Source organism: Australozyma saopauloensis, chromosome 2, assembly GCF_035610405.1.
Source record: "Australozyma saopauloensis chromosome 2, complete sequence".
Classification (NCBI taxonomy): Eukaryota; Fungi; Ascomycota; class Pichiomycetes; order Serinales; family Metschnikowiaceae; genus Australozyma; species Australozyma saopauloensis.
In genome coordinates this window covers 1,736,490-1,764,427 of record NC_086132.1, presented here as the reverse complement: position 1 = coordinate 1,764,427, position 27,938 = coordinate 1,736,490, and the positions used below count along the sequence as shown (strand labels likewise).

The 27,938-nt window shown below is 42.5% G+C and overlaps 16 protein-coding genes and 1 non-coding gene across 17 annotated transcripts; 7 read left to right on the top strand and 10 right to left on the bottom strand.

The window, feature by feature from the left end:
- Positions 1 to 1,155: 1,155 nt before the first annotated feature.
- Positions 1,156 to 2,904, bottom strand: PUMCH_002001 (uncharacterized protein; the record flags this gene model as incomplete). Its single annotated transcript, XM_063021030.1, has 1 exon — positions 1,156 to 2,904. One exon carries the CDS (start codon positions 2,902 to 2,904, stop codon positions 1,156 to 1,158), a length of 1,749 nt encoding a protein of 582 aa, XP_062877100.1.
- Positions 2,905 to 4,662: 1,758 nt separating this feature from the next.
- On the bottom strand, positions 4,663 to 5,193 carry PUMCH_002000 (uncharacterized protein; the record flags this gene model as incomplete). The annotated part of the gene is made up of 1 exon (XM_063021029.1): positions 4,663 to 5,193. One exon carries the CDS (start codon positions 5,191 to 5,193, stop codon positions 4,663 to 4,665), a length of 531 nt encoding a protein of 176 aa, XP_062877099.1.
- Positions 5,194 to 5,871: 678 nt separating this feature from the next.
- PUMCH_001999 (uncharacterized protein) lies at positions 5,872 to 7,227 on the top strand (the record flags this gene model as incomplete). The annotated part of the gene is made up of 1 exon (XM_063021028.1): positions 5,872 to 7,227. One exon carries the CDS (start codon positions 5,872 to 5,874, stop codon positions 7,225 to 7,227), a length of 1,356 nt encoding a protein of 451 aa, XP_062877098.1.
- Positions 7,228 to 7,616: 389 nt separating this feature from the next.
- Positions 7,617 to 8,048, bottom strand: PUMCH_001998 (uncharacterized protein; the record flags this gene model as incomplete). Its single annotated transcript, XM_063021027.1, has 1 exon — positions 7,617 to 8,048. One exon carries the CDS (start codon positions 8,046 to 8,048, stop codon positions 7,617 to 7,619), a length of 432 nt encoding a protein of 143 aa, XP_062877097.1.
- Positions 8,049 to 8,414: 366 nt separating this feature from the next.
- PUMCH_001997 (uncharacterized protein) lies at positions 8,415 to 8,927 on the top strand (the record flags this gene model as incomplete). The annotated part of the gene is made up of 1 exon (XM_063021026.1): positions 8,415 to 8,927. One exon carries the CDS (start codon positions 8,415 to 8,417, stop codon positions 8,925 to 8,927), a length of 513 nt encoding a protein of 170 aa, XP_062877096.1.
- Positions 8,928 to 9,468: 541 nt separating this feature from the next.
- On the top strand, positions 9,469 to 10,248 carry PUMCH_001996 (uncharacterized protein; the record flags this gene model as incomplete). Its single annotated transcript, XM_063021025.1, has 1 exon — positions 9,469 to 10,248. One exon carries the CDS (start codon positions 9,469 to 9,471, stop codon positions 10,246 to 10,248), a length of 780 nt encoding a protein of 259 aa, XP_062877095.1.
- Positions 10,249 to 10,534: 286 nt separating this feature from the next.
- PUMCH_001995 lies at positions 10,535 to 10,606 on the top strand. The gene has a single exon. It is a non-coding gene; the product is annotated as a tRNA-Cys (tRNA).
- Positions 10,607 to 10,799: 193 nt separating this feature from the next.
- On the bottom strand, positions 10,800 to 11,927 carry PUMCH_001994 (uncharacterized protein; the record flags this gene model as incomplete). Its single annotated transcript, XM_063021024.1, has 1 exon — positions 10,800 to 11,927. One exon carries the CDS (start codon positions 11,925 to 11,927, stop codon positions 10,800 to 10,802), a length of 1,128 nt encoding a protein of 375 aa, XP_062877094.1.
- A 692-nt stretch (positions 11,928 to 12,619) lies between these two features.
- Positions 12,620 to 14,020, top strand: PUMCH_001993 (uncharacterized protein; the record flags this gene model as incomplete). Its single annotated transcript, XM_063021023.1, has 1 exon — positions 12,620 to 14,020. The coding sequence occupies one exon, from the start codon at positions 12,620 to 12,622 to the stop codon at positions 14,018 to 14,020; it is 1,401 nt and encodes a 466-aa protein (XP_062877093.1).
- A 159-nt stretch (positions 14,021 to 14,179) lies between these two features.
- On the bottom strand, positions 14,180 to 15,034 carry PUMCH_001992 (uncharacterized protein; the record flags this gene model as incomplete). The annotated part of the gene is made up of 1 exon (XM_063021022.1): positions 14,180 to 15,034. The coding sequence occupies one exon, from the start codon at positions 15,032 to 15,034 to the stop codon at positions 14,180 to 14,182; it is 855 nt and encodes a 284-aa protein (XP_062877092.1).
- A 442-nt stretch (positions 15,035 to 15,476) lies between these two features.
- Positions 15,477 to 17,657, bottom strand: PUMCH_001991 (uncharacterized protein; the record flags this gene model as incomplete). The annotated part of the gene is made up of 1 exon (XM_063021021.1): positions 15,477 to 17,657. One exon carries the CDS (start codon positions 17,655 to 17,657, stop codon positions 15,477 to 15,479), a length of 2,181 nt encoding a protein of 726 aa, XP_062877091.1.
- A 563-nt stretch (positions 17,658 to 18,220) lies between these two features.
- PUMCH_001990 (uncharacterized protein) lies at positions 18,221 to 18,619 on the bottom strand (the record flags this gene model as incomplete). Its single annotated transcript, XM_063021020.1, has 1 exon — positions 18,221 to 18,619. One exon carries the CDS (start codon positions 18,617 to 18,619, stop codon positions 18,221 to 18,223), a length of 399 nt encoding a protein of 132 aa, XP_062877090.1.
- A 343-nt stretch (positions 18,620 to 18,962) lies between these two features.
- On the top strand, positions 18,963 to 19,418 carry PUMCH_001989 (uncharacterized protein; the record flags this gene model as incomplete). The annotated part of the gene is made up of 1 exon (XM_063021019.1): positions 18,963 to 19,418. One exon carries the CDS (start codon positions 18,963 to 18,965, stop codon positions 19,416 to 19,418), a length of 456 nt encoding a protein of 151 aa, XP_062877089.1.
- Positions 19,419 to 19,668: 250 nt separating this feature from the next.
- On the bottom strand, positions 19,669 to 21,153 carry PUMCH_001988 (uncharacterized protein; the record flags this gene model as incomplete). Its single annotated transcript, XM_063021018.1, has 1 exon — positions 19,669 to 21,153. The coding sequence occupies one exon, from the start codon at positions 21,151 to 21,153 to the stop codon at positions 19,669 to 19,671; it is 1,485 nt and encodes a 494-aa protein (XP_062877088.1).
- A 1,240-nt stretch (positions 21,154 to 22,393) lies between these two features.
- Positions 22,394 to 23,974, top strand: PUMCH_001987 (uncharacterized protein; the record flags this gene model as incomplete). The annotated part of the gene is made up of 1 exon (XM_063021017.1): positions 22,394 to 23,974. The coding sequence occupies one exon, from the start codon at positions 22,394 to 22,396 to the stop codon at positions 23,972 to 23,974; it is 1,581 nt and encodes a 526-aa protein (XP_062877087.1).
- A 56-nt stretch (positions 23,975 to 24,030) lies between these two features.
- Positions 24,031 to 26,193, bottom strand: PUMCH_001986 (uncharacterized protein; the record flags this gene model as incomplete). Its single annotated transcript, XM_063021016.1, has 1 exon — positions 24,031 to 26,193. One exon carries the CDS (start codon positions 26,191 to 26,193, stop codon positions 24,031 to 24,033), a length of 2,163 nt encoding a protein of 720 aa, XP_062877086.1.
- A 454-nt stretch (positions 26,194 to 26,647) lies between these two features.
- PUMCH_001985 (uncharacterized protein) lies at positions 26,648 to 27,373 on the bottom strand (the record flags this gene model as incomplete). The annotated part of the gene is made up of 1 exon (XM_063021015.1): positions 26,648 to 27,373. The coding sequence occupies one exon, from the start codon at positions 27,371 to 27,373 to the stop codon at positions 26,648 to 26,650; it is 726 nt and encodes a 241-aa protein (XP_062877085.1).
- Between the last annotated feature and the right edge of the window lie 565 nt (positions 27,374 to 27,938).

Below are 27,938 nucleotides of genomic sequence, written 5' to 3'. Positions count from 1 at the left end.
TTTGACAGAGATGTAGCCAAACTGAATTAGCTTTTTCTTTTTGAATTAGCTTTTTCTTTTTGAATTAGCTTTCTCAATTCTTGGCAAAACAGGCTCTTCTTAATTTTCGATTTTCTACAGGACCACTCCAGGATCATGTAGTGGTTGAATACATGACGGAAGAGGTGACTTGAGTGGGGCGCGTATACCCTCCAAATAGAGATGTGCACCAAATCCGTCTTTCATAGGAAATATTATTTGTTTTTGTGAACTTAGATTTAGCAGCCTTGGCTTCTTATCCAGCGAACATTCGCACAGAACCAACCCGGAAAAGAAGCGCTCACGCGTCCAGAACCTCGCAAGATATCGGGTCAGTACTCGTGAGAGCAGTAGAGTGATGGTCAATTGATTGTTACCGCCTTGGCCAAATGGCGTGTGATCTCCACACCTCTAAAAATCACAAAGTGCCCTGCAGAGAAAATTTACGATAAAGTTTACGCACTTTAGCGGTCTCAAAACCTGGTTACAGATGCGGCTGACTTGACAGGTGCCATGGCGATAAAACAAACCGGATGGTGTTATGGTAGCGAACAAGGATTACGGGGTTGTGAAAGTATAAGAAATTCTGGTGTCTTTTTTACACTGTCCATTCCGTCAACTACGAGAGATCGCCTCAAACCAGTCACTTGGCCGATCCAGTTTTGTCCCCGCGCAGGAATAACCGCAAGACAGCAGACTGCACGTCTCCCTTTTTGTTTTTGCGATGCAGGTGCGTCTCAGGTATGTACTGCATTGTGTATATGCGATCTCTCGCCAGATCTTCCGAATGAATCGTTGCACGTTTTTGACTTTCATAATATAGATCTCGTCTTCTTATTGTATGTACCTCTTGGCTTTAAACCCGCTTGTGACAAGGCATGTAATTCCCGGGAATCCTTATACATTCTAGATAATTTTTTATGGCTCAAATGATATGTGGTTGTGTGTTGCACTGTATCCGCACCTGCCATAACTGGTTTGTCAACCTTCGTCGCTTCATGTGGCCTTAAGGTACAGGCACATCTTTTACAAAAAAGGGTTAAAGCAAATAAGAAAAAGAAAGTGTGTATTGACGAATTCAAGTTGCTTTCCGGAAGAAAGAAAAATGACTAGTTCGAGTGATTCTATTGAGTCTTACTATACTGGTGACGCAAGAACAGGCGTTTTGAGGCCTGCTCTCTGCTTAGCGTAACCTTCCTTTTGGCTTGACACCTTAGAAGCATCCGCCAATAGTTTCTTCCACGAATGTCTCAGTTTCTCGTGTCTTGCCATAGAGTCCAGACGATAAAATATCTTTCGACAACATTCGTACTTGCATACATATACGCTATTGAGCATCTTGCGTGTGAGATCGTTTTGAAGCATTTCATCCATATGACTTGACAAGTACGGCGCGTATTGGTCCAAATGATCGTTTCGAATATGGCGTCTAAGCTCCCACTTAGTTCTAAAACCAATAACTGCAAGGGGACAGTCATCATCAACACAGAAGCTTTCGTGTATAATGTTATGTCTGTCAAGGTGTGCCATGTAGTTCTCGATTTCGTCAAAAAGAGTGTTACAATGACAACATTCTCTTGCTGAGGTGATAGTTGCCTGGTCAATTTGCGCGTATCTTTGCTTGAATATTATCCATCTTTTGATAGCGGGAAATGTGGTCAATAAGAATTTTGAAGGCAACTCAGTTAGGTCATCATTCTTCTTTGAAGTGGTTTCGTCGGATTGGTGCCTGGCCAGCCAGGTCTTGATCATGTATTCACTTGGTGGCTTAAACGCATACGTGAATTGATGTACTCTCTCCATCTTATTCTTGACATTGCGAGCACGTCTAGTGCCCGGCTTAGTGATTTTGACAACTCCTGGCTCATCAAGAACCGAAGGAAGTTCTATCAACTTTGTCTGCTTTGCTTCCTCATTCCTCTTATCTTCGAAATATTTTGGAGTATATGAGTATACTCTAAAATTACTCTTGTCCTTTGACGGTGAGGGGGTCTTGCCCAATGGTAAACCAATCTGTCTAGAGCTAGATGGGCAGCTAGGACAGAAACAGTGGGTAGCGTACTGAGCTACGATTTTCCCTTGATGATGATTGCCCAAAGGGTCCAGAATTGGAGGTATTTGCAAATGATGAACCTGGTTCATAGGAGGCAAGATGAGAGGTTGTTGGCAACTCATGGGCTCAATTGGTGGACATTTGATGAAGTGTGCCAACTGTGCAACTTCTTGGTCAACATCCATCTCATAGAGTTCAGGGTCAATACATTGAATAGCCTCGATGTCGTCCCTTGGAATAATCAAAGGACCTTCTACCCTGAGACTTTCCAAACAGCTGTCCTCATCGATATCAATAGAGTCGATAATTTTAATGACTTCTTTGGAAAAGTCATCATAATCAGGAGGCAAAATGCTCAGACTCAGATCTGAGAGAGGCGATGTTGACAAGTCATCCATCAAGCACTCGGGAGTGATTGATCCCCGATTATTGTCGGAAAACACGCTTTCTGGACTCGAAGTCAATGATTTCTCATTGAGGGAATCGCGCAAATTGGCATCAAATACCTGAAGCTGAAAGTCTTCATTCTTGACGGTGTCACCAAAAAAGACCAATTCGTCGCCAATGATTTTTGTTTCAGAGTGACTCTTAGCCTCTATCATATGTGGCTCTGAATTATTTGGATTGGTCGAAACCTCATTCATGCATGTATCTGATGGTGAACTGCAATTCTTGTCGTTGAATGTCTCAGTTGGCATGGAGAGATCGAAAAGCATACGGACCTCTCGATCTGAGGCAGCTTCCATCCTTTTTGCTTCCCGCTTCAATTTATCTGACTTTTGCTGTTTGGTTTTGCCGAATCGGCATTTTCTTTGTTTTTTAGTTGGGGCCATGATTATATGAGTACAGATATGAGACAGAGAAAAAAGACGTTGGATAATCTCAACTTCTGTAAAAAATATTAGAATTGAAGATTGAAAAAGAATCTGAAAATATCAAACGACACCAGTGTGTATTGATGAAAGAAATTAAGTGCAAAGTCACAGACCTTGCAGCCAACAGGAATGAAAGTGATATAAAATACGATATTGAGAAGATAGTTTCTGAAGAAGAAAAAAAGAAAATAAAAAAATAGCACAGAAATTATCTGATACTTATATGTGATGTACGCCCACACCATACGACATCTGATCTAGCTGGTTTAGACTTGAATCTCGAATCAAGTCCTGGTGGAATGTGCATATCCTGTAGATGGGCTGTTGACATTTAACCGCTGTGCGGCGATCAAAAGGGTATCCTGGGTCGGTCATGTATACAGACCCAATTCACCACACCAGTGTTGTGCAGAAAACACCTCTCCAATCCGTAAAAAACTGATTTGGCATCACAGATATTTTGGGTTTTTTTTTATCTAGTACCAATATTCAGTATCAGAAACGCATCAGGCTGGCAAGGGATACAACCACCTTACGATTTTATGCGCGGTTATCTGGTCTGAATGCTTTATCGAGCGCTGTCGGAGCTCAGGGCTATCAATTATTCCTGTCAAATTTAGGCCCAGAAATCAAGTGGAAATCTCGCTAATCGGATTATGTGCCACGGGTTTGAGGCTGTGATGATACTGGGTGTCACATATTATTGGGTGTGACAAGAAATTGGAATTAATGCATAGAAAATAAGCCGTTTTACATACATCGCAGGATATTCCAAATTGAATTGTCCCTTCACAGGAACTACGGCGAAATGCCAGAAATCGGGCGGGTTAAACAGGATGTGTCTAACAATGACACTGCAGATAGACTCGTGTTGAATTAAGACGCTCGACAGGGAATTGATACATCCATTTGCGAATGAGCTTGGTCTCAAGAGAGCTTGCGTGAAAGTATCGATGTATATTCAAGATACATAACACAGGGCTGACAAAGATGATTGACGCCCTAATTCAATCATCTCCTCCTCGCGAAGTTGATCTCCACATCTTGATCAGGTGATCAATACGGAGGAAACCATGTACGGATAGATAAGGAAAGTGTTCACCATACTCTATTTACGAGACAGACTGTTTATGTGCACGCGACAACCATGGTCGCAAATTGATGCACACCGTTTAAAAAGTTCTCTACTGGCGACCTCCACTTTTAAATGAGGTGCAACCAGGCACAAACTTGATGCAGAACAAGGTAATTTTTAGTCAGATCAGACAATTTGAACGCCCGGCTATGCGGCGAAATGGAATTTTAATATTATTCCAGACTTCATATCTTCGATTGTTTTTGACACAAACCTTGTGAATCTAGTATTCTGTATGTCCAGCATATCGCGAGCGCAAAATGTTCGGGCTAAAATCCAAGGGTTAGTTGTAATTATAGCTTAAATTTCTTCGTAACTGTGAACCTTTCCCCTACATGCACGAGTGGAAACGTGTGATTGTAGAAACAGGTAAGACCATGGTATATACCAGACACCAACCTTTTGAAAGCCATCTGCGTATTCGACCAGTTTCTGACAGCATTCCATTCTTAGAGTTTGAAATGGCTTGTTAGGGTCCTCACAAGTTGCAAAGCCTTTTTTTCACCAAAGAGAACAAAAAGCACATCTTTGAACAAATCCGAGAAACGAGGCCATCTTCTTTGGATGACTTTCAATGACCTTCAATGGTGATATGTGATTGCTGGGCGTGTAAAGTTTCCTGAAACAGTTGCAAACAATCTCAATCGGTCTATCCGAAAGTGTAGGAAGAAAAGCCATCTGGCGCCAACACACGCATCAAGTGGTAAAAGATCCTGTGGGGCATTTCTATTCGGGATGCTCCTGCAACCAGCTTGCCGATCATATAGGAAGTAAAGGTAGTAAATCCGTCGTATTGGTCGGACATTCTTCCAAATTGCCGGATTTAGCCGCTGAGAGATGTTGAGCGGCGCTTTATTCCCTCTTACGTCGGTGCAATCATCTGATTGCAAACGCGGCTTTTTTGTTTTGTTCTTTTTCTTTTGGTCATTTACACGCCCTGGGCAAAGTGTGATCCTCCAAGTTTGGTCCAGTTGAGTTTGCAGGGGCACATTCTTCCTTAGCCACTCGAATCTGCGAAAGAGCATTCCAGCTCCACAAAAGGATAGCAGAAACTTGCACGGAGTAGGTGCAAGCGATTCACACATTCCGGAGTTTTTGCGATGTTTTTCCATTAGTAGACTGAATTATGTCGGTATCCCCATTTTCAGCTGCGCCTGATTTGGTAGCCTTCGTCTGAATTGGTGCGTTTCCCTTCGCATAGGCTGTGTGACTGCGACCAGTAGATGCGGCTCCACTGTATTTGGAAAGCGCCATGTCTCTGGTTCTAATTGGTCTGGGAATCTCACCAACGTTGATCACAATTTTTTTCCACCTAGTTTATTTCTGGTGGAGGTCAAGTGTGGTTTGGCAATTGCCTATCCCCTCACGTGCCCAACAACCGGCCCCCAATCAGTACAACTCCCAGGTGGCAAGCGTGAAAGCTCTTGATGTCAAGGGCAATTCCGTTTATTGTTTTTAAATCTGTCTCAATACTTTATTTCCCTTGTCTTTTTGATTGATATTCCACTCTCAAGAACTCAACCCTCAGGTGTACTTCTCCAGACCTCCAAATTACTGCCGACCCCTGCACACGGCCAATCCTAATCTTCCAGCAATCCTTGTTACTATCTCCTGTCGTCTACTCCCACAAAGATCGCAATTGGTGCATTGAATCGCGCCCCTGACCTCCTTGCGCCTTTGCATTTCATTCTGTGTGAGCTCACACGAACTCTCCCGATTCAATTCTCCAACAGGGGGCCCGTGGAAGCATAGGGACACATTGACTATCTACACACCAAAGCTATCCTTACATGACTGCCCACAACATCCTCAAGAAGCTTCATTTCCACAGACAAACACCCAAATCTGACTCTTACCAATCTACGCCCGCTGCCTCTTCAGATAACAACAGCATGAGCTACTATCCCTCTGGCGGCCTGTCCCAGATGTCTTCTCAAGTTTATGGCTACCCTGACTCCTCTGGACAGACCCAGCAAATGCAATCTGTTCCTCAGGCTCATCTGTCCGAGCAACCTCAACAAATAGCACATTTGGCCGGTCCACAGGTGCCTCAAGCTCAGGTTCAACCTGTCCAGTACATTCCCCAAGAACAACATGTCCATGCAGCCATACATGGCGTCCCTCAACAGGAGCAAGAGGCTCAAAAGGACCTGTCTTCTCTTTTGCCTCAAAAATCTGCTGTTTCCAAGGGTAAGTATTCCTTGACCGACTTCCATATTATGAGAACCCTTGGAACTGGGTCCTTCGGAAGAGTCCACTTGGTGCGCTCCGTGCACAATGGACGTTACTATGCCATCAAGGTGTTGAAGAAACAGCAAGTTGTTAAAATGAAGCAGGTTGAGCATACCAATGATGAGCGCAGAATGTTGAAATTGGTTGAACATCCATTTTTGATAAGAATGTGGGGAACCTTCCAGGACTCCAAGAATTTGTTCATGGTTATGGACTACATTGAAGGAGGTGAGTTGTTCTCCTTGTTGAGAAAATCTCAGCGTTTTCCTAACCCGGTCGCCAAGTTCTACGCCGCAGAGGTTGTGTTGGCCTTAGAGTATTTGCACTCACATGATATCATCTACCGTGACTTGAAGCCCGAAAATATCTTGTTGGATAGAAATGGACATATCAAAATCACTGATTTTGGTTTTGCCAAGGAGGTGGCCACGGTGACTTGGACTTTGTGTGGTACTCCCGACTACATTGCACCAGAAGTAATCACTTCCAAACCATACAATAAGACAGTAGACTGGTGGTCATTGGGTGTTTTGATCTTCGAAATGCTTGCTGGTTACACCCCATTCTATGACACTACGCCCATGAAGACATATGAAAAGATTCTCTCTGGAAAGATCCATTTTCCAAGCTTTTTCCACCCAGATGTGGTAGACTTGTTGTCTCGTTTGATTACTGCTGATTTGTCTTCTAGATTGGGTAACTTGGTGAATGGTCCTGCCGATATCCGTAACCACCCTTGGTTTTCTGAGGTTGTATGGACCAAGCTCTTAGCTAAGGACATTGAGACCCCATACGAGCCTCCTATCACTGCCGGTGTCGGTGACTCGTCTTTGTTTGACCACTACCCAGAAGAGCAGGGTGATTACGGATCTATGGATGAAGATCCTTACGCACACCTTTTCGAGGACTTCTAGACACGAATACTATCACCCTTGTTGCGGTCTTAGTGCTGCTAAATGAAACTCACATAAATCGAACCAGTATAACTGACATTGATCTTCAAGAAATTTGTAATCGAAAAAAGGATCACCCGTTTTCCGTGTACTATCTCAATTTACCTTTAGTGGAGTAAATCTCGGTCCAATCTGACCCAGAAGCAAACATTTAATGACAAAGAGTCTCGTATTATCGTTTATTGTACACTTTTTGATATGAAGATTCGTTAAATACACATTTCAACTTGGGTCTTAGCCCAAGTACTCTCTCAAAATCTAGATGATCCACAAAACACCTTTGAGCTATCCACATTCTACCATAAAGCCCTCTGAGTAGAACTGAAAAAGCTCTTGACTCTACATTCCGACTAAGCACGGAAAGTTCGCTTGCATTCTAGGCACACATAGAATAACACCATCGAGGTATCTTTTCTCTTCTGTTGAGACTGGAAGAACACACACTCATTATTGGAGCAGTATGGGCACTGTTTGTCAGAACGTGGCAATGTAGGATCGTTACCAATATCTTGAACTACACCAGCGGTTTCTCCGATGTTGGTTATAAGCTCATGACGATAAACCTTAGGATTTTCGGCTAATTCGGTATAAGGACAATTTCTGCATGAGTAGAGAAGTCTGGCATTATCCTTATCTTCTCTTGGATACAACATATTGTTGCATTCTGCGCAAAACCGGAAAGAGGCCATTGTCTCTAAGTTTACAGTTGATAGTTGAGTTTGAGATACAAATGGGTAGTTGAGGCTCACACGCTTGGCTGCAAAACATGAAGACGACTTCATGAAAGTTGAAACATGGAAACAAAGAAAACACAGCACATGTAATCAAAAGAAAAAAAAAACGAGACGAGATCTACCACAGCTATGAGTTAGAGAAACACGTCTTTTTTTTATGGTCTCCACCCATGTCAATCAGGAACCAGGAACCCGATCTTAGCGGATCGACATGCATAAAAAACCAACTTTGGAAAAAGAAGGGCGCAGAACCGATATCAAGCTTTCTTTATTTTTGCTTCAGTTTCATTTCCATTAAAGTCAATTCCATTTCCTGACAACAATCGAAACACTTCTGGGGTTGCACCCGTGCCTCCCGCCTATCCAACCAAGTTTATACGTCGCAAATTTTTTCAGAACCAATCTACAGCCATAATGTTACGCCAAACCCTCAGACCAGCATCCAGAGTCCTCGCCAGATCCGGTCTCCGTTGTTCCGTCAGATTCAACTCCGCTGCCGCTGAGGCCGCCGAGGCAAAGGCTCCTGTCGACCCTAAGATCTCCCAAATTGTAGACCAGATCTCCACCTTGACCCTTTTGGAGACTTCTTCTTTGATAAGTGAATTGAAGACCAGATTGAATATCTCCGACATTGCTCTCCCTGCTGCCGGTGCCGCTGCTCCAGCTGCTGCTGCTCCAGCTGAGGAGGAGGTCAAGGAAGTTGTTGAGGAACAAACCATCTTCGCCGTTAAGTTGGAATCTTTCGATGCTAAGGCCAAGCCAAAGATTATCAAGGAGGTCAAGAGTTTGTTGGGCTTGTCTTTGGTTGAGTCCAAGAAGTTCGTGGAGGCAGCTCCTAAGGTGTTGAAGGACAATGTCGCCAAGGAAGACGCCGAGAAGATCAAATCTACTTTGGAAGGTTTGGGCGCTAAGGTCGTCTTGGAGTAGACCATGTGGTGATGCATTCATACATCTTGTATATATACGATTTATTCAGTTTCGAATATTTGAAGTAGAGACAAGCTTTGGCTTTTGTAGATCGTATTCCGGTCGATGCGTTTGATTCAATGACTCAAGGTATCTAAAATTTTCTGCCATTAAATCACGGAACTGATTGGATCACGTAATTGATTGGATCACGTACCTGGTTGGATACTATTAGTAAATGTAAGTGTAAGAAAATTATAACATTGAACATGAGTGCTTGGAACTGAACTTCGACTGATTTAAGAACCAGCTGCAAGATGCTCAATCAGGAGACAAAACATTTCTAGCGAAAAGTTCCTCATAATTCGTTATGGACTGGTAGAGCAGATCACACAACGGAAGCCCAATTGGAAAAAAAGAGTCCCTATACAACTGTCATCAATATGCCAGAATCATAAAAATTATTAATTTGTTTGTTTTTCTAGAGACTACCTCAAGTTAGTAAAAGCGCCTCATTTGCCTCTACGACTTTACAGCCACCTCGAAAGCATACAACATAACGATGTCTTTAGACGCTGTGATGCCGGAGAAGGACTGCATTCATTTCACACCAGGTCACTCCTTTGAAGATATCAAAAACTCGATACTCCTCTTCCCATCAATTTCGGTGGCGAACGTGCCTCAACTCACAGCAGACCTCTTACTCCACACTCTACCTTTTGTGAGGATTGGAACTATAAATGACGACTATCTCCACTCCTTTGTGTCTCCAATAGATTATGTGGCCTCTGAGCTGAGGCCGAACGGAGTTTCCTACGGAATTGAGCTATATTACTGTCAGGATCAGAACCTTACTTTGGTACAACAAAGAGCACCAATAATCGCAGGTTTGCACGAGGAACATATCGCGGAGGTAATTGTGCCACTTTTGAAGCAAGCGGACTTCAAGAACGTGATTTTGTTTCATCTGTTGGATGCTGGGCTCGTGGAGAACATCTTCCCTGGAACTTTACAGGTGTACACCCAAGAAGACCAGCTCAGTAAATCACTTGAAGCACTCCGAATCTCTGAACAGGGATACCAACTGCTTTCCAGTTTGCCGGAGATAGATGCGCCATACATGAAGTGTCTCATGAAGAGCCTAGGAGAGTTTGTCAACTATTCAATTTTGGTTGCGTTTGCATACGAAGGAGACAACTTTTATGATTCTTTAAACATGGCTACAAAGGTTGCTCACTTGTTGGATATTGACGTATCCCAGTGGAAAACTCCTGTTAGTTGGTTCGGTGTTTATGGTGATAAGCCTGTTTCAAATGCCATGGAAGACGGCTTGTACGGCTGATTAGGCCACAATTTCGTTGATATGAAGGAACATTGGCGGCCAGGACCTATTTCAGTGTTGTTCTTTGATGAAATTCAATCTCAAGCTCTATAAATCATTATTCTGATTGCAATCGCATGTCTATAGAAATACTCTCAATAAACCCATTTTTATCCTCTCATTAATAAAGTATACTTTGACTAGCGAAATAGAAAACAATTTCGTTCAGAAAATCAAATAGAAATGTGAAAGTTAGACGTATGAGTCTTCTGTTTTGATGTACATTTAATTTCCATTTCCCGTAGAAGCTCGCGTGGCGCAGTGGTAGCGCAGCAGATTGCAAATCTGTTGGTCCTTAGTTCGATCCTGAGCACGAGCTTCTTTTTTTTTCTCATCCTTACAAACGAAGCAGGTATTTTTTGTAACATGTATTTTTGTAGTATGATATTGGCTGTTCAATATACTACCAGTTTTAGTTTGCAGTACTGGGAGTTAAATACATGGGGCGACGTGGGCGTCTAGAAACTCACATTCAATGCGTTGTATATTGGCGATATCGAGTCGCATATTATCTAAACAATGTCTACGTGATACAAGACAAAAGGCTCAAAATCAGAGTCAACCAAGGAAGCATACTCATGCAAGTTGTTCTTGTCCGAAAAGCCATCACCACCAAGATAGCCAAACTTGGCAATCAATTCCTTCTTGGCCTTGTCAACATTGCCAACATTAGAGCCCTCAAATTTAATAGCGTAGCAGTCAAATTGGGGTGGTAAGCCGTATCTCAAGACCGACTCAACGTATATACGAATGGCCTTGATATGGAACCATGCTGAGAAAATTTCAGAGTAGGCAGTCTTAGCCAAGCGCAACAAGTCAATTTTAGACTTGGACTCAGTAGCACGAGTGGTGTCAAACTCTCTGCGCAATTCATTGAGGTTCTCCTCAGAGTAAACAAAGTCGGTTCTTGGGTGCCATTTGTGCTCTCTGCAAGCAGTTACAAATTCTTGCTGGTATTTCTTGAACAAAGAAACAGCAAACAACAGATACTCAGAGTCTGTAGCAAGCTCCTGTGCACTTCTTGGAACCACGAACTGGGTAACTGTCTCGTAGGACTTGTGGAAGTCACTAACAAGATTCTTGGGCACAGCAATCAACACTGTGGTCAAGTGGTCAGAGTCCAATACAAAATGCTCTGGGCGCACAATCTCGTGCAAGCTCTTGATGGACAAGTCACCGTTCTTCTTTCTGTCGGCAGCCAAGAAGTTGGACTTGGCTGTCTGGTACAGCTGAAACATCAGTCTGACATCATTGTCCAAGGACAATGCATCGTTACTAATGAGATCAACAAGCGTTTTAATTGGCTTGTCGACTCTGTACTTGGAAGTGTTCCAGGAGAAGTTCTCGACGGTGTACACTGCAGGGCGAGAGTTGACCACTCTGGTTTCGTTGAACAGCTTGTTTGGTTCCAAGTTGTCCAAAATATCCACAACCTTAGCAACAGATGAAGCCAAGGTAGTATCCAACTTGCTCAATTCCTCGGAAAGTTGCACGAGGGAGTCCAACGTCTTGATCTGGAATTCGGGCAAATTAAACGATGTGAGCTGTTGTTTGCCCTGGTTCAATTGACGCTCCAAGTATGGGAACGCATTGACAGACTGTGGCAAGGACACTAGGAGGTACTGTGTCTGAGAAGCCATTTTTGGGTGGGCCAGGTGGTTGGTTATCTATGAGCGCAGGAGATTGTATCTAAAGTATTGGCGGGAGGCAAGGGTGCGAGTGCTAATACTGGAACTGATATAACAGGGGATACGCTTTGACTAAAACTTGAAGGGTTTTTCAAAAATTGAGTATTTCCAATCGAAAGATTATCCAAATGAACTTTTTTTCACAAGTTGAATCTCAGTGCTGGTTGGGGGAGCATCGTCTCCGTCATTATCAGTGATTCTAGGCGCTACAGAGCGATTAAGGTGAAGACTAATGGTATTAATAGTTTAAGTTATTTCTTTCCAAAATTGTCTGCCATTTCCTGAATTCTGATTCGATAACCTCTTTAAAAAACGATTACTCCTCCAACCATTCCAGGAGCACGGCCCGATCTGGAAGACTCAAAGTTGAGGTTGAACAATTGCAGTAAATCTCTATTTCTTAATACTCGCTGAAAGAGAAGTCTAATGCTGGCACATTAAATTTCGTGGAATCATGGTTGTTCTAACACTTATGTTGACGTTCCTCCATCAACTCATGCGATCAATTTCTCTAACCACATCATCATAGAAAAATAATCAGAAATCAGATTTATTCAAATATTTTCAAAACATCTCATTCTTTTTTGGAGTATGCTTTTTTTCTCCCATCTCTGTCTTTAGACCTCGTCTCATCTTATCCTGAGATGGGGAACCTGCACTACTGCGATGCCATTTTAATTTTTCTAGTGTACTTTACTCCACAACCATGTCTAATTCATTGGAAGTATGTGAAGAGATCGAAGATTTTTCCTTGGAATGAACCAACGTTGATTTTATGTTCGTATACTAATTTTCAGGAGAGATTAAAGACTCATTCGTCTGCATTCGATGGGTTACTATCACTCATCCCAGCTAAATACTATTACGATGATGCTACCCAAGACCAGTGGCAGCAGAAAAAGAAGCTGAAGAAGGATGCTGCAAAAGATAGAATAGCCAAGTTGGACCCTGAAAGCGCCGCCTCTGCGGATACTTACAGTAATGGGGGTGCAAGTGCCAAAGATGTCAAGGAGAATAGAGCTAGAGCTGCTGAGAAAAGTGCAAACAAAGAACTGACTCTCGCCTCTGAATTTAAAGATTTTAACTCTGATGAAGATCTCATTGGAAATGGGCCCAGTTTGGAGTTTGATGATGATGGAAACGAAGTCAATTCTGTTGAACCAACTGCATCTACACCTAATCCACAGCCAACTCGCCAAAAGAAAAAGGAAATCCTGCCAGAAGAACTACAAAAGAGACAGCAACGAAGAGCAGAACTCAAAGAGCGTCTCGCGTCAAAAATCAACACCTTGAAGGAGAAGAGAAAAGCCCCCGGAACTAAATTGGGTGGCCCAGCCAAATCCAGAGAGCAAATGCTTCTCGAGAGAAAAAGAAAGGAGGAGTACAGACAAGAAAAACTCAAAAGAAAGAGAGAGGCCGAAGACGAAGGTGATGCTAGCGAAGCTTCTGATGCCAATGCGGATGATGACGATGATGACGATGATGAAGAGGGTGCCGAAAACCAAGTTTTGTTCGGCAACATTCAATTCCGGGATGGATCTCGCATGACGTCTGACTTGAAGAATATCCGTGCTGGCATTGCTCAAAAGAAGAAGAAAGGTCCAGCAAACAATGATGTGAAAGCACACTTGCTTAGGCTTGAATCGAAGAAAAGAAAGTTGGATCAGTTGTCTCCGGAGGAGAAGAAAAAGCAACAAGAACAAAGCCAATGGCAAGGGTTAATGGACCAAGCCGAGGGTATCAAGGTCAAGAACGACGAAAAATTGTTGAAGAAAGCATTGAAAAGAAAGGAAAAGCAGAAACTCAAAAGTGATGTTGAGTGGAGAGAAAGGAAGCAGGTTGTGAAGGATACCATTTCGGCTAGAGCCAAGAGAAGAGAAGCCAACTTGAAGGCTCGTAAAGACAATAAGGGAAAGAAGGGCAAGAACCAGGTGAAATTAAGAAAGTTCACTGGAACTGTTAACAAGAGCAAAGGTGGAAAGGATACCAAGAAAAGAGCTGGATTTGAAGGCAGCGCCAAATCCAAGAACAAACCCAAGAAATAGTGTGCGCTAATGAAAGGTTAATGAATAGATTCCGTGAAGAATCATCAGGCAATCTGTAGATTTAAACATAAAGTACTATATACGAGTATTTGCATAAGAAAAGATAGAGGACTCCACTAAATGAACTTGAATCATGCACGAGATTACTGAGATCAGTTCTCATTTACTTCCTTTTCTGATACGCTCCCAAGCACTCATTGGCTTTGTCTCTTGATCCTGACTGGAGCTGTTGTCTTTAAAAAACGAGTCACTACTAGTATCGTGCTTCGAAGTGGACAAATCTTGGACAGACGAGCCTTCAGTTTCTTTCGGGTCTTCTTTTTTGGCGTCAAAGAACCCATTTTCTTGTCTGACGTGAGACCACGATGATGAGGCAGCTTGTTCAGATTCAGGCTTGACTCCATTCGCAGGAGGGATATAAGATGGTTCGTGGGGTTTTTTGTGGGCCAATTGTCTTGGGTCAACCATAATATTGGCTGGATGAATCACAGTGTCCTGGTAATAGTATGCAAAAAGAGGAAGCCTTTCTGGGCTGAGAGCTTTCCAAACATCAAGCTGCCTTTTCTTGGATTCTCTTGTCTCTTCTCCCAACAGACCATCACTTTGAGCACGGGTCAAATCCTCAATTTTACCATCTCTGACTACTTTACTTGTGTAGTATAGAGTGAGGAAGTAAGCACCAGTGGCAAACAAGCCCGACATGAATGGTCGATGAAATACAGGGCGTTTTGGAAGCGTAGCACCCGATACTTTCAGCTCGGCCTGTAGCTTGAAATGCTTCCACATGGATGGAGCAAAAAGCGCTACGGCAGATGTTAGCATCCCAGAGAAGACCAGCAGCATTCTTGCACCTGAGAGTTCTTCAGCAAGGATTTTCCTTTCGTTTGGAGTCAATTGATGGTCTGCTTCATAGAAGGCTAGTAGCGATTGAACATATTTGGGCGGAATCTTTTGGCCCATGATTGTAAGAGAACCATCAGGGTTGAAGTCTTGTTCCGTATTTGTCTCTGGCATTGTGGTTCAAATCAATGGGCTTGTATTTGAGGAATATTTTTAGTCAATTGCAAATGTTTGTTTCGGCTCAATTGCTAAGTTGGCTTATCTTTCAAGATGCAGTTATGTGGGGCAATAACGAGATCTACAGTGGTGTGAAAACAAGACAAAAAAAGAATGTCAAAAAAATTAGTAATTCTATAACTACCGAGAAAGAATAATAATTTCTTTCTGATGGAGTTTCACTCAATTATTATCTACTGATACTAAGTTACTTCGTTGTTCCACTCTATCAATTATGACATGTACTACGAATAGTACTGGCGTTAGTTTTCTGATGTATCATTGAACTTGATGAAATAGCCTCTCATTTAGTCCTCTGCACTGGTGTACTACCCGCAAGAATGTTCCCGTATACAGAGGACTCTTAGTATCTCAATCTAGCATGCGCAAAGCGCTGAACTTAAACCAACTTGTTGTCCAGCCTCATCTCGGTCTTCAATCTTTGCAATTGGCCGACAACGGTTTCAAATGGAATGGCCTCATTTTTACCTTGCTCTTCCTGGATGTCTCTGTTTCTGACATTGACACTGTTCTCCTGCTCCTCGGTTTCACCAACAATGAAGATGAAGTTGAATTGCAAGAGTTGTCCGCTTCTGACCTTCTTCTGCAAGGTGTTCTTGGAAAGATCCACCTCAGCGTGGAAGTGGTGCTCCTTCACCAACTTCTCCTTCAACTCCTCAGCGTACTTGAAGTACTTGACACCAACTGGAACCACCAAAATTTGTCTTGGAGACATCCAGAAAGGCCATCTGCCCTTGTAGTGCTCGGTCAAAATAGCAGTCATTCTCTCGACGGAACCCAAGACAGCTCTATGGATCATAACAGGTTGAGCAATGGAGTTCTCGCCGTTGCTCTCAGCCTTGAATTCTAACTTGAATCTGGAAGGCATTTGGAAATCCAATTGGATGGTGGCACATTGGAACCATCTCTTCAAAGCATCAGAAATTTTGATATCAATCTTAGGACCGTAGAAAGCACCATCTCCTGGGTTCAACTCCCAGTTACCTTCTCCCATGAATCTGTTCAAGGAGTTCTCCAAACTCTTCTCAGCGGCGTTCCAGGTGTCGAGGTCACCAATGTAGTTGTCGGGTCTAGTAGACAACTCCATCTTGAAGTCGAAGCCGAAAATACCGTAAACCTTACGCAAGAAAGCGAAGACGCCCGAAATTTCCTCCTCAACTTGGTCTTGTTGACAGAAGATGTGTGCATCATCTTGTTGGAAACGACGAACTCTGGTCAAACCAGACAAAGCACCGGAGTATTCGTTTCTGTGCAAAACACCAAAGTCAGCGACACGCCATGGCAAATCTCTGTAAGATCTCTCACGAGATTTAAACAAAAGACAGTGACCAGGACAGTTCATTGGCTTCAAAGCGAAGTTCTCCTTCTCGACCTCGACTTGGAACATGTTGTCCTTGTAGTTAACCCAGTGGCCAGAAGTCTCCCACAATTTCGAGTTGTACATGTTAGGGGTGATAACCTCGTCGTAACCTCTTTGTCTGTACTCGCTTCTGATCATGTCAACCAAAGCGTTGTAAATCTTAGTACCGTGAGGCAACCAGAAAGCAGATCCTGGAGACATCTCGTTAAAGTAAAACAACTCTTGGTCTCTACCAATTTTTCTGTGGTCTCTCTCTGCAGCCTCCTTTAAGAATTTCATGTGAGCAGCCAACAATTTCTTGTCTGGGAAAGAGATACCGTAAACTCTTTGCAAAGAGTCGTTCTCAGCATTACCCTGGAAGTACGAGGAGGAGTTCTTCAAAATCTTGAAAGCCTTGATCTTACCGGTGTCGATAACATGAGGGCCTCTACACAAATCGATCAATGGACCACATCTGTACACAGTGGTCGAGGTTCCGTCAGGGACCTTGTCAGCGATGAACTGAACCTTGTACTTGTTGTAAGCGAACATCTTCAACAACTCTTCCTTGGTCATTTCCAAACGAACGAAGTCTTGCTTCTCGCGAACAACACCAGAAGAGACCTCCTCCAACTTGGTGAAGTCATCTTGAGACACAGAGCCCTCACCGTTGTTGATGGACATGTCGTAAAAGAAACCATCCTCAGTAGGAGGACCATAAGACAAGTGACAGCCATAGTGGCACTCGCAGGCCTCTCCCAAAACGTGGGCAGAAGAGTGCCAGAAAACTTGCTTACCCTCAGGGTGGTCAAAGTCCAAGAACTCCAAAACGGTATCTTCCTCCAAAGGTCTAGTCAAATCCCACAACTCACCATTGACTTTGGAAATAACTTGTCTACCGGCGAAAGATTTACCAATCTCGGAAGCGATTTGGAATGGAGTGATCTCATATGCCAAACCTTGCTTGATAGTACCATCCTTCAAGGTGATGGCTAGTTGTTTTCTCTCTTTAGCAGAGATCTCGGCGTCGTACTTGGCCTTGATCTCGTCGAAGATCTTGATTCTATGGTCAATGTATTCTGGTTGAGGGTCCATTCTCAACAGTCTCAGAGAACCAGAAGACTTCTTGTCTTTTTTTCCAACGACAGCTTTGACGGCCTCTTCGACCTTTGCTTTGGCCTCGAGGGCGAGATTGGCCACGCCTTCTTGAATGTCAGCCATATTGTGTGAAGCGTTAGTTGAAAATTTTTGCTACACTGCAGTGTCTTCGTGAGTCAACCCGCATTCTGAAACAAAAATGCTACGCGATACCGAGTTAAAAAAGAATTGTCCGATTTCATTCGTTATAGATGTCTTTTTTTACATAGGATTTTTTTAATCTTGAGCTAGAAAATTGCATGGTGTATCAGTTTTGATACTTTTAATGGATACTTATTTGATGGATATGTACTCTAATTGATGTAAGAACAAATACTCTTGCTTGTTCAATTAAAACAACATTTGAGAGATGTTCTTCAAATTTGTCGGTTTAAAGCACTCCCAATAAATTTGTTCTGCAAGTTCATATTTGATGCTGATTCTTAGTGTCTTTGAGCATCAGTGTAGAGGACCTCGTTGTGGTCACTTCTTACAATAGAAGATCTCATGAGATACAAATTCTATGTTTATGAGAAAGTTCAGTGTAAATTTGTTCAATTTGATATATGTACATGCATCTACCTTGACCAGGTAGGTTCCCAGAGTTTCCTTATTGTTGAGCAGAAGTAAAGATTTTACGACATTGTCTAAAACACTTTGGGTGCCAAGGAGACAATTTTGTTGAACTCCTTTTGTTTCAATTCTCTGGCTACAACGGAAGACACTCTAGTTCCCAATGGGTCTCCGTTTTTATTGATCAAGACACAGGCATTATCATCAAAACGCACAACAGTACCGTCTGGTCTTCTGAATGGAGCTTTGGTACGAACCACAATAGCACGGCAGATATCTCGTCTCTTAACTCTGTTGGTGAGAGCTGAACCCGTAAGTTCAGCAGAGATAGGCTTGGCTTGTTTCACAACGACAGTGATCTGATCTCCCACATGAGCACACGAACGTGGACCATGACGAAGAACCTTAATACATTCCACTATTTGAGCGCCAGAGTTATCGACGACGTTTAAAAGTGACTTCAAGTAGATCATGGCGTTGTTGGATGATCTAAGTTCAGACTTACAAGATGAAATTTCTCCAGTCGTGCGGAGGTCAAACTGGAAATCTACTGGAGTACAAATTTCGAAGGAAGCAGATACGATTGTAATGGTCTTTCATTTAAATTTCAAATTGACAAGATAATCTTCTTTTTTTTTCTCTTTCCCTGATTGTATCTTCAACAACGCATCTTTCTTTCTAGTGGTCAGAGTGCAGAATGCTCAATCTCCACTCCGAACCTTTGAAAAAGTGAACTACTAGTACCATTACCATGAACCACATGGTGCTTGGTATCAATTCAACGAATTCGTAATTGAAGTTGTACAGCCTAATTTAATGATGACTCTACGATTATTCAGAAGGTACTCAACCATCACTGAATGGCATGAATCACAGGTCATAATTGATCGTAAATCGAGATTTCAAGCCCGTAACGTTCCTCTTTCTTCTCCTGAAGAAATCCCAGGAATACTAAAACAATTCCTTGCTCAACATAGGAGTATCGCGAAAAATGCTAGTCATCCTCACATTTTGGCCTGGAGGGTGGGCGAGTTATCACCGGAAAGCACGGACAATAAGCCAAAGTTTCTCAATATACAACAGGGATTCAAGGACAACGGTGAAAGCGGTGCTGGTCTGAGGTTGCTCGAACATTTGGGTCAGCGCGGTGTTATGAACAAACTTGTGATAGTAACCCGTTGGTATGGTGGGAACCCCATCGGGGCTCTGAGATTTAGACATATACTGAATTGTTCATTTGATAGTTTACGACTTTCTGAAACAAAAAAATAGACAATCATACTCCAGTACTACTTTTGACCTTTTTAGCGCAGGCCTCGGGACGATGCTTGGTGAGAATTTTCAACGCCTCGCTGTCTACGATCAAATGAAAGTTTTGACCATTCGTCTAATTGTGTTTTCCGTGAGTCATTGCATATTAGCCTTACGGTCCGAAGCAATGAATCACTTTCGAATCCTACATTCACATTTACTTATTCACTAACTACTTTCTCTTGCGGCGACGAATTGTCATTGAACTAACTTAACCATCAATCAAACTTCCCAGCCACTCAGACCTCAACGACTCATCTCGTTTCGAGCCACTGACGTAGTTCCGTTCGGGAAATTGCGAATCTGCTGTGAAAACCTGTGTTCCTCCTGAACTTTGGGTTCCAAGCATCAGTGATTGGCTTTTGTGATGCTCGCCAATCGGAACTCTCTTCATGGATGAATTTCTGCTGATGCTTTTAAAAGATCCCGATTTTTTGACTGCCAGTGATGAGTTTTTCTCGGTATTCTCTTCAGCCAGCTGGTCTATATCAACAAAAGGAATGCAATTGTTTGCTAGCAGTTGATCGTACGGATAAGGGATTCCAGGGGCATAGACAGTGTGTTTTGGATCTCCAACAAAGCAAACCGTGATTACGCCGACAGCACAGATGATTGCAAGACTTGCAAAAACAAAGAGTGGATCAATTCTAGAAATCATTTGGGTAAGGGCCTCAATCACAGCCCGAATCATCCAAGAAAAGCTCATGGCAATGGAAAAGCCTGGAACCCTGTAATGTGCTGGAAGTAACTCCATAGAGTATAAAATTGAAATCGAGTGGACAAACCATGATGTAAACAATACAACAATTCCACTTACTGCTATAAAACCTGCAGCAGGAGAATCTCTAATGACAAATGCAGGGCCGAACCTGATCCTGGGGACGGCTGGATTGTCATAGAACCCTGTCAAAATAGTCATCACAACGTAACAAATTGTTAGGAAAAAATAGCCGACAAAAAGATAATCTTTTCGGCTACCGGGTTTCAAAAGAATGATCGGTGAAAATGAGGCTAACAACAGCAAAACATGCTGAGAGATCACGATACTCATCGCCTCAGTATTGGGAAGACCACAAAGTGCTGACACGTATCCAGCAAAGAATCCACTCATTGACCAGAAAGCTACCTGAGCGATGATTAGAATGAGCACTGCTTTGGTCACTGCCCAGATTATAGGTAATGAGCACATTTCAGTAAAGCGTAATTGCAATGTTGTCCCGCTTTTATTCATATCGTATTGGTTATTTTGAAGCAATTTTTCCAACAGCTTCTTTCCCTTCTTCCACAGTCCCCGGCGACATGAAGTCAAGGGCAGTTCAGGCAATAATAATGCCGAACACAAGGTGACTACACCAAGACATGCTTCGCCAATCCAAGTAAAATGGAAGCTTGCCCATGGTGTGAATTTTTGCTGTAAAATAAATCCAAGCGCCATGATAATTACTTGTCCAAATATTGCACCGGAAGCTAAACCTGCTATTGCTGACGCACGATTCTTAGTGGACATTATCTCAAAGACGTACATCGGAGCGCAAACACTGACTGTTCCCACGGCAATCCCTTTCCCGATTTTGCAAAGAACGATTTGTATAGCCCTATTCGAAATTATCACCCCGACGCAACATAAAGTCCAGATAACACTCACCACACGTATGAGAAACAATGGACCGAGATTCCTCGCAAAATATGCCGCCATAACACAGCTCGCTTCATCGTTAGCATTTTTTATGTAATATCTTCTCCAGAATTTACGTACCTGTTGCTCCAATTGAGCATCCGGCCATTAGCATGGCGATCTCAAGTGGTGTCTTTGTCTCATAAACATCTCCGAATCGATCGTTCACTGTGAAGGGAACGATCGAAGAGGAGTCCAGAGCAAGAAACAAAAACAAGAAGGCCGAAGCCGTGATGATTAGTTTAGTCCCAAATATCTTCAAAAAGGTCATACTGATGTTCTTGAACCAAGTGTTGTATGCGAGTCAATATATGGCTGCGAATACAAAAAGGAAATGCAAGGTTTGCATATAAACGTTTAGGATAGTATTGTGCAGAATGATTCTAAAAAGTCAAGATGTATCACAAAAGCGGGCCAAAGGCGTCAAATTGACTATAATAAAAATGTTCGATACAATGTAGAAGGTACAGAAATTTTCATACTTGATTGTGCAATTGTTCGATCGCTTGGGACCATTTTTATTTTGTCTCCAGAATTATCAATTGTCCACGAATCTGGTTAAGAGTACGAGAAATGATAAACTGAGCATGGACTCAATCCATTTGAGAAAATTCATTAAAAATTCAAAAACCCTTGAAACCTGAAGATGGAAGAACAAATCATAAAAGGTCCTTATATCTACAACTTTAAATTAAGAGACTACTTAGCTCTCCAGATCTCTAGGCTTGACGTCTTTCGGCACACAACTTAGCTTTGTTCGATCTAAGAGCGTGCAATATCACTTCTTTCCGATACAAATAATTGATTTCTAGTTGATTGATCAATGCAAATGCGCGCTTACAACTACTTTCTGATAGCAAAGCTGACTGGTTGCAAAATTAAGCACACGGGCAATTCATTGATGGACGGTGAAGTTGAGAATTATCGCAACCGAGATCGCTTTTAGGTTGGAAGATGCTATTTAGACTTATGCAAATGGTCCATTCATCAACATAGGCACAGACCAACTTTGAATGAGCTAAAGTATTTGTTGCTGAGTTATGAAACTTGCATTATGTACATTCTCTTAATAAAAGAGCATTAGACTCATCACTTGATCTCAGATAAGTGATTTTAATGAGTCGAATTCATACCGTCGCTTACCCAATTTCGCACTATATTTTCTAGTGAGTTCCTACCAATACAATTTGACGCATCCCCAGGGTCTCATCGTTTATCTGCACGACTTTTCAAATTGATTACTTGAAGCTCTGACGCCAATATGTTTAAGAAACAGATCCTTTTGTCAGCTCGTCTTGGCTCTTGCCAAGCTTTGAATCCCTTCAGAGCAAATGCTGTTTCTCGATTCTATGCGTCCGGCAAGGCTGTAGCTCTTACCGCAGACACCTACAGCGACAAAGTCCAGAGAGATAGCAAATACAAGAAGCTTGATGAGAAAGATCTTCTGTTTTTTCGTGATATATTGAAGGACGGAAACTACATGATTTCCAATGAGCAAGACCTTGAGTTTTACAACGAAGATTGGATGAGAAAGTATAAAGGTCAATCTCAATTGGTCTTGAAACCAAAAACTACTGAACAAGTGTCCGAGATCATGAAATATTGTAACGCACAAAAGCTTGCAGTAGTCCCACAAGGTGGTAACACAGGTTTAGTCGGAGGTTCTATTCCTGTGTTTGATGAGATTATTTTGTCATTGTCAAACATGAACAAGATCCGTTCTTTTGATAGCGTCAGCGGTATATTGAAGTGTGATGCTGGTGTCATTTTGGAAAACGCAGACAACTTCTTGGCTGAAAACGGTTACATCTTTCCTTTGGACTTAGGTGCTAAGGGGTCCTGTCACGTAGGTGGTGTTTGCGCCACTAATGCTGGTGGCCTCAGACTCTTGAGATACGGTTCTTTGCACGGTACCGTATTAGGTCTTGAGGCTGTTCTTCCAGATGGTACCATTTATTCATCTATTGATGCTTTAAGAAAGGACAACACTGGATATGACTTCAAGCAATTACTTATCGGTTCAGAGGGTACCCTTGGTGTGATTACCGGTGTTTCTATCTTGTGTCCTTCTCGCCCAACTTCTACTAATGTTGCGTTCTTGGCTGTTTCCTCTTACGAGACTGTCCAAAAGGTCTTTGTTGGTGCCCGTAAAGAATTGTCCGAGATCCTCTCTGCTTTCGAGTTTATGGATGGTAAGTCGCAACTCTTAACTGGTCGTTATCTTAAGGCCGATCATCCAATTGAGAGTGGTGACTACCCATTTTATGTTTTGATAGAGACAAGTGGTTCGAACAGAGACCACGACATGGAGAAGCTTGAAACATTCTTGGCTAACGCCATGGAAGAGGGATTGGTTGACGATGGTATCATTGCTCAAGATGAAGCCCAATCTCAGTCCTTGTGGTCCTGGAGAGAGTCTATCCCTGAGGCCTCTGCTCATGACGGTGGTGTGTATAAGTACGACGTCTCCATTCCTTTGAAGGATTTGTACGGCCTCGTTGAGGCAGCTGAGACTAAATTGAACGAAGCCAACTTGGTTGACATTGATTCCAATGACAAACCCGTTGTCGGTGCTATTGGATACGGTCATCTTGGTGATGGAAATTTGCATTTAAATGTTTGCGTCCGCGAGTACAACAAGAACATTGAAAAGACCTTGGAACCTTTTGTTTATGAATGGATTCAGGAAAAACAGGGTTCGATTTCTGCTGAGCACGGCTTGGGTTTCCAGAAGAAGAACTATATCGGCTACTCGAAGAGCGACGTCGAGATCAAATTGATCAAAGACATTAAGAACCATTACGATCCAAATGGTATATTGAACCCATACAAATATGTTTAAGTGAACACTCCCTAAAATATACAACTCGATAATTCTATAAACTTGTATCTTGTGAATCAAAGTTTTGTGCTGACGTTTCGGATCAAAGACCCTTCTTGGTAGAGAACTTGCATATCTTTAGCAAAGACTCTAGTCGCAATCTCACGCTTCAATTTCATCGTTGGAGTAAGAACCCCGTTATCAGCTTTCAAGGGCTCAATAGCAATTTTGATATTATGGAGACGTTCAAACCCTTGCAACACACTTTTAGTTGCAATATTCATTTCTTCCAAAAACAACTTCTTAACTTCTCTCTGATTCATAATTTCGATGAATTTTCTAGTGTTCGGAGGCGACTTCCTGAATCTTGATTGTAACCAAGGCAAAACTCGTTCATATTCGATTCCCACCACACCAACCAAGTGAGAATGGTATGAGTCTCCATGAACAAAGCATTGGGTTAAAAGTGGAAATCTGGACAAGTAAACGTTCTCAATCTTTTCTGGAGTAATATACTCTCCTTGCGATAATTTGAAAAAGTTCTTAATACGATCAATGATGAAAATGAGACCCTCTGAATTGATCCGAGCGACATCGCCCGTGCTAAACCACCCATCTTCGTCTACGGCCTTTGCCGTTTCCGTTGGGTTTTTGAAGTACTCCCGAAAAATTTGCGGCCCTCTAAGCATAAGTTCGCCCGCTGGTCCCTGAGCATCATCGACGAAATAGTTCATCAGAGGGAGCTCCTTCAATTTGGCCTCGCAGGTGACAGCAATTGGACCACAGGAACCCGGCTTAGCTTCAAGAGCTCTGGAACCACAAATCCCGCCAAAAGACTCTGTCAAACCATAACCTTGATTGATACCAACGTTTAATGCTGCCTTTAAAAACTTGATGGTATCAGGTGCCAAAGGAGCTGATCCACTTCCGAAAACCAATAAGTTATTGAAGCCCATTTTTTTACGGAGAAGACCAGCAAACATATCGGAAAACAAGTTTGCGCCTGTTGCGCCATCTCGCTCCAGCATGAGTTGAATTTTCTTGTCAATTGCATGTTTGAACAATTTTGCCATAAATGGCTTTTGTTTGTTCTCAACAGTCGCAACTCTGATAGCACTCTCGAGTCTTGTGTAGACACGAGGGACTAGCGCCAAGTCATTTGGCTGAATTTCTTTCACGTCGTCCATGAGAGTAAGAGGCGAGGCAGACCTTGGCATGGCCACGGAGAAGGTCATTAGGTAAGAAAATGCTAGCATCATTCTCGAATAAATATGTGCAAGGGGCAAGAAACAGTAGCTCCTCCCATGTCTGACACCATTGTGAATACTCATAAGAGCAGCAGATGAACATACAGCATTTCCGTGGGTAAGCACTACACCCTTGGGCTTCAGGGTTGTTCCAGAGGTAAATGAAATGGTGTAAACGGTTTCAGGACTCGGGGAAACAGGGTCATTTGGACTCAATGCACCAAGTTCTGAGACTTTCTCAAAGCTGTGAAGAGTAATGTTTTCTTTCGCAGCGAGAGAAACAAGCTCGGAGTCAACATGTGTGAGAGGTTCCATTGTTACAATAAGAATGAGGTTTGACAAAGATTTATTCTCTTTCTTCGATTGAATGAGGCCACTTACTTTCTCTTTAGTGCACACAATCACTGGCGACTCAGTCAATGCCAAAATATACTCTGATGACTCTGGACCCAACGTGTCGTACAAAGAAGTGGTAGTAACGGAGTTGAACGCACACGCTAAATCTGTAATGCACCATTCTTGAGTGTTATGAGAATACAATGTCAATATAAAAGACATTTCATTTTTCTCAACGACGCGTTTGTGCTTTGAGATCTTGGCATGGCAACTACTGTTGGTTAAGAAAGGACTATTTTCGAGAACGAAAAAGAGTCCAGATCCAAAATTGACAGCTTTTTGAGAAATTTCCTCATATGTGTCATATTTGTAGGGTAAATAGTCACCTTTCGCATCCTTCCGTTTTACTCCCAAACAAGGACTTTTTGGATACACCTTTGTAGTGAGGTCGAAGATGTCCTTGACAGTTCTAACAGCAGGGTGAGGAACCGAAACCAAACCTTTTACCGCTCTGGAGTTTCTATAAATTGGCGAGTATCCATTTTTCTTGGTACCGTCCAATGGAATAGCAGTGTAATGATCTGTTGTTTGTAGGGGATACTGGCTTTGAATCAACTCTAAGATCTCCTTGGGGTCTTGGTTGATGAATGGAACCATTATGACTGTACAAGAAAACGAAAAAAAGGGAATTGAGCAAAATTCCTATGCACTTAGATTGCAGAACAGACCGTGTTTGTGTCTATGAAATCGTTCTTGAACTTAAGCTTCCGAGATGGTGAGACGACTTTCGGGGTATACACAGGTTATCCGAATACACGGAGATGCACACAAAATTTAAAATAGCCATACAAAATGAAGTGGTCGCAACCAATTCCAAGGGTTGAAATTCTTTAGTTTGGCTTAAACAGGGTCAAGTACCAGGGCTGAAAAGCCATCCGTATTGGGCATGGTTGCAAAAACCCACGCACAGCGCCTAATGATGATTTGCATGAGAATGTGACAAATAAGAAGATCGCACTGTTGGAACAAAGTGGTCCGCTACAATTTCATAATCAATTTTGTTCATATTTTCTACTCTATAGAATGTTGCTGTTAAACTGTATTCACCAAGTCAATTCTCGATGTAATCGGCAATTTGCTTTCCATCCTCAATAATGCTTTTTGTCTTGCTGAAGATGTCAGCAAAATCCTCGAATTCGGTGTAAGGAATGTTTTCTCTCTTGCAGTAAGTGATCAAATCACGTCCGTGCTTGGCGAACAACAAGTCAGTCTCCTTGGCAGCTGACAAGTCAGAAACACCGTCACCACAGTAGAATAATGCGGGCATATTCTCAGCCGTGTAGCCCTTTTTAGACAAGTATTCACGAATTGACTTGCTTTTATCGTGACCAAATCCAGTGTCTGGGTCCTTGTACACAATTTCCCATTTGCCAGTCTCCTCGTCAATGTTAACAGAGTTAGAGATGATCTCGATGTCCTCAACGACATCCTCACCAACGAGATTGGCAAGCAAGGCGCGAATAATTGGGGTCATTCCACTGCTAACAACAATCACTGGGATATTCTTGGATTTGCACCAGGTGTAAAACTCCTTGAAACCGGGGTCCAAGTTGACGTGTTTCAAGAGATAGTCAATACATTCAGGGAATGGGGTAGGAATGGACCTCAACATCTCTGAGAATCCATCTTTAAAACTCTTCTCGCCGTTCAAAATTTCGTCGTTGATCTCTAATCTGCGAGGACGACCAAACCCAAGGTTTTCTGTCAAGTAATCGTTAGAGTCTTGGAGGGTAACAGTTCCGTCCCAGTCGGTGAAAACAATAGCAGGTACAGACATGACTGAAGTGGATTAACACGAGTTTAAGTTTCGTGAATGAGTGGTTGCAAGAAGCGTGGAAGAAGTGCAATTGCTGAATTTGCTGAGTGGTTGATAATAGCTGCATTCGATTAGATACCACCACGTCCCCTGCAGGCGTCCGACGCATATAGGAGATGTGAACCAGCTTCACATGAACAGTGTCTTACCTGCAATAAAAGGAATAATTGATTGCATCGACTCCATGAATTTTCGAAAATAAAGTGACAAAAACTAAAATCAATCACATTTAGGCATGACTTCGGACACACCTGAAATGGTCTATATAGGATTCATTCAATATTCACTATGTGGGTCGTAAAGAAAGATTACTTTTAGACGGGGACATCGGTAAGTATGCCATGTAGTAAAAGCGGGTGAGATTTGCGATTATCATTCATAGAAGTCTACTCCTTGGATAGGTTCACCTCGCTTTATTGATATGTCTTTCACACTGGCTCCGGCGAAGATTGAAAATAATGCTACAGAGTCTCCGATTATGTCCTCCAATAATTCGGGGTATTTCTCTTTCACCACTCGTTGAACT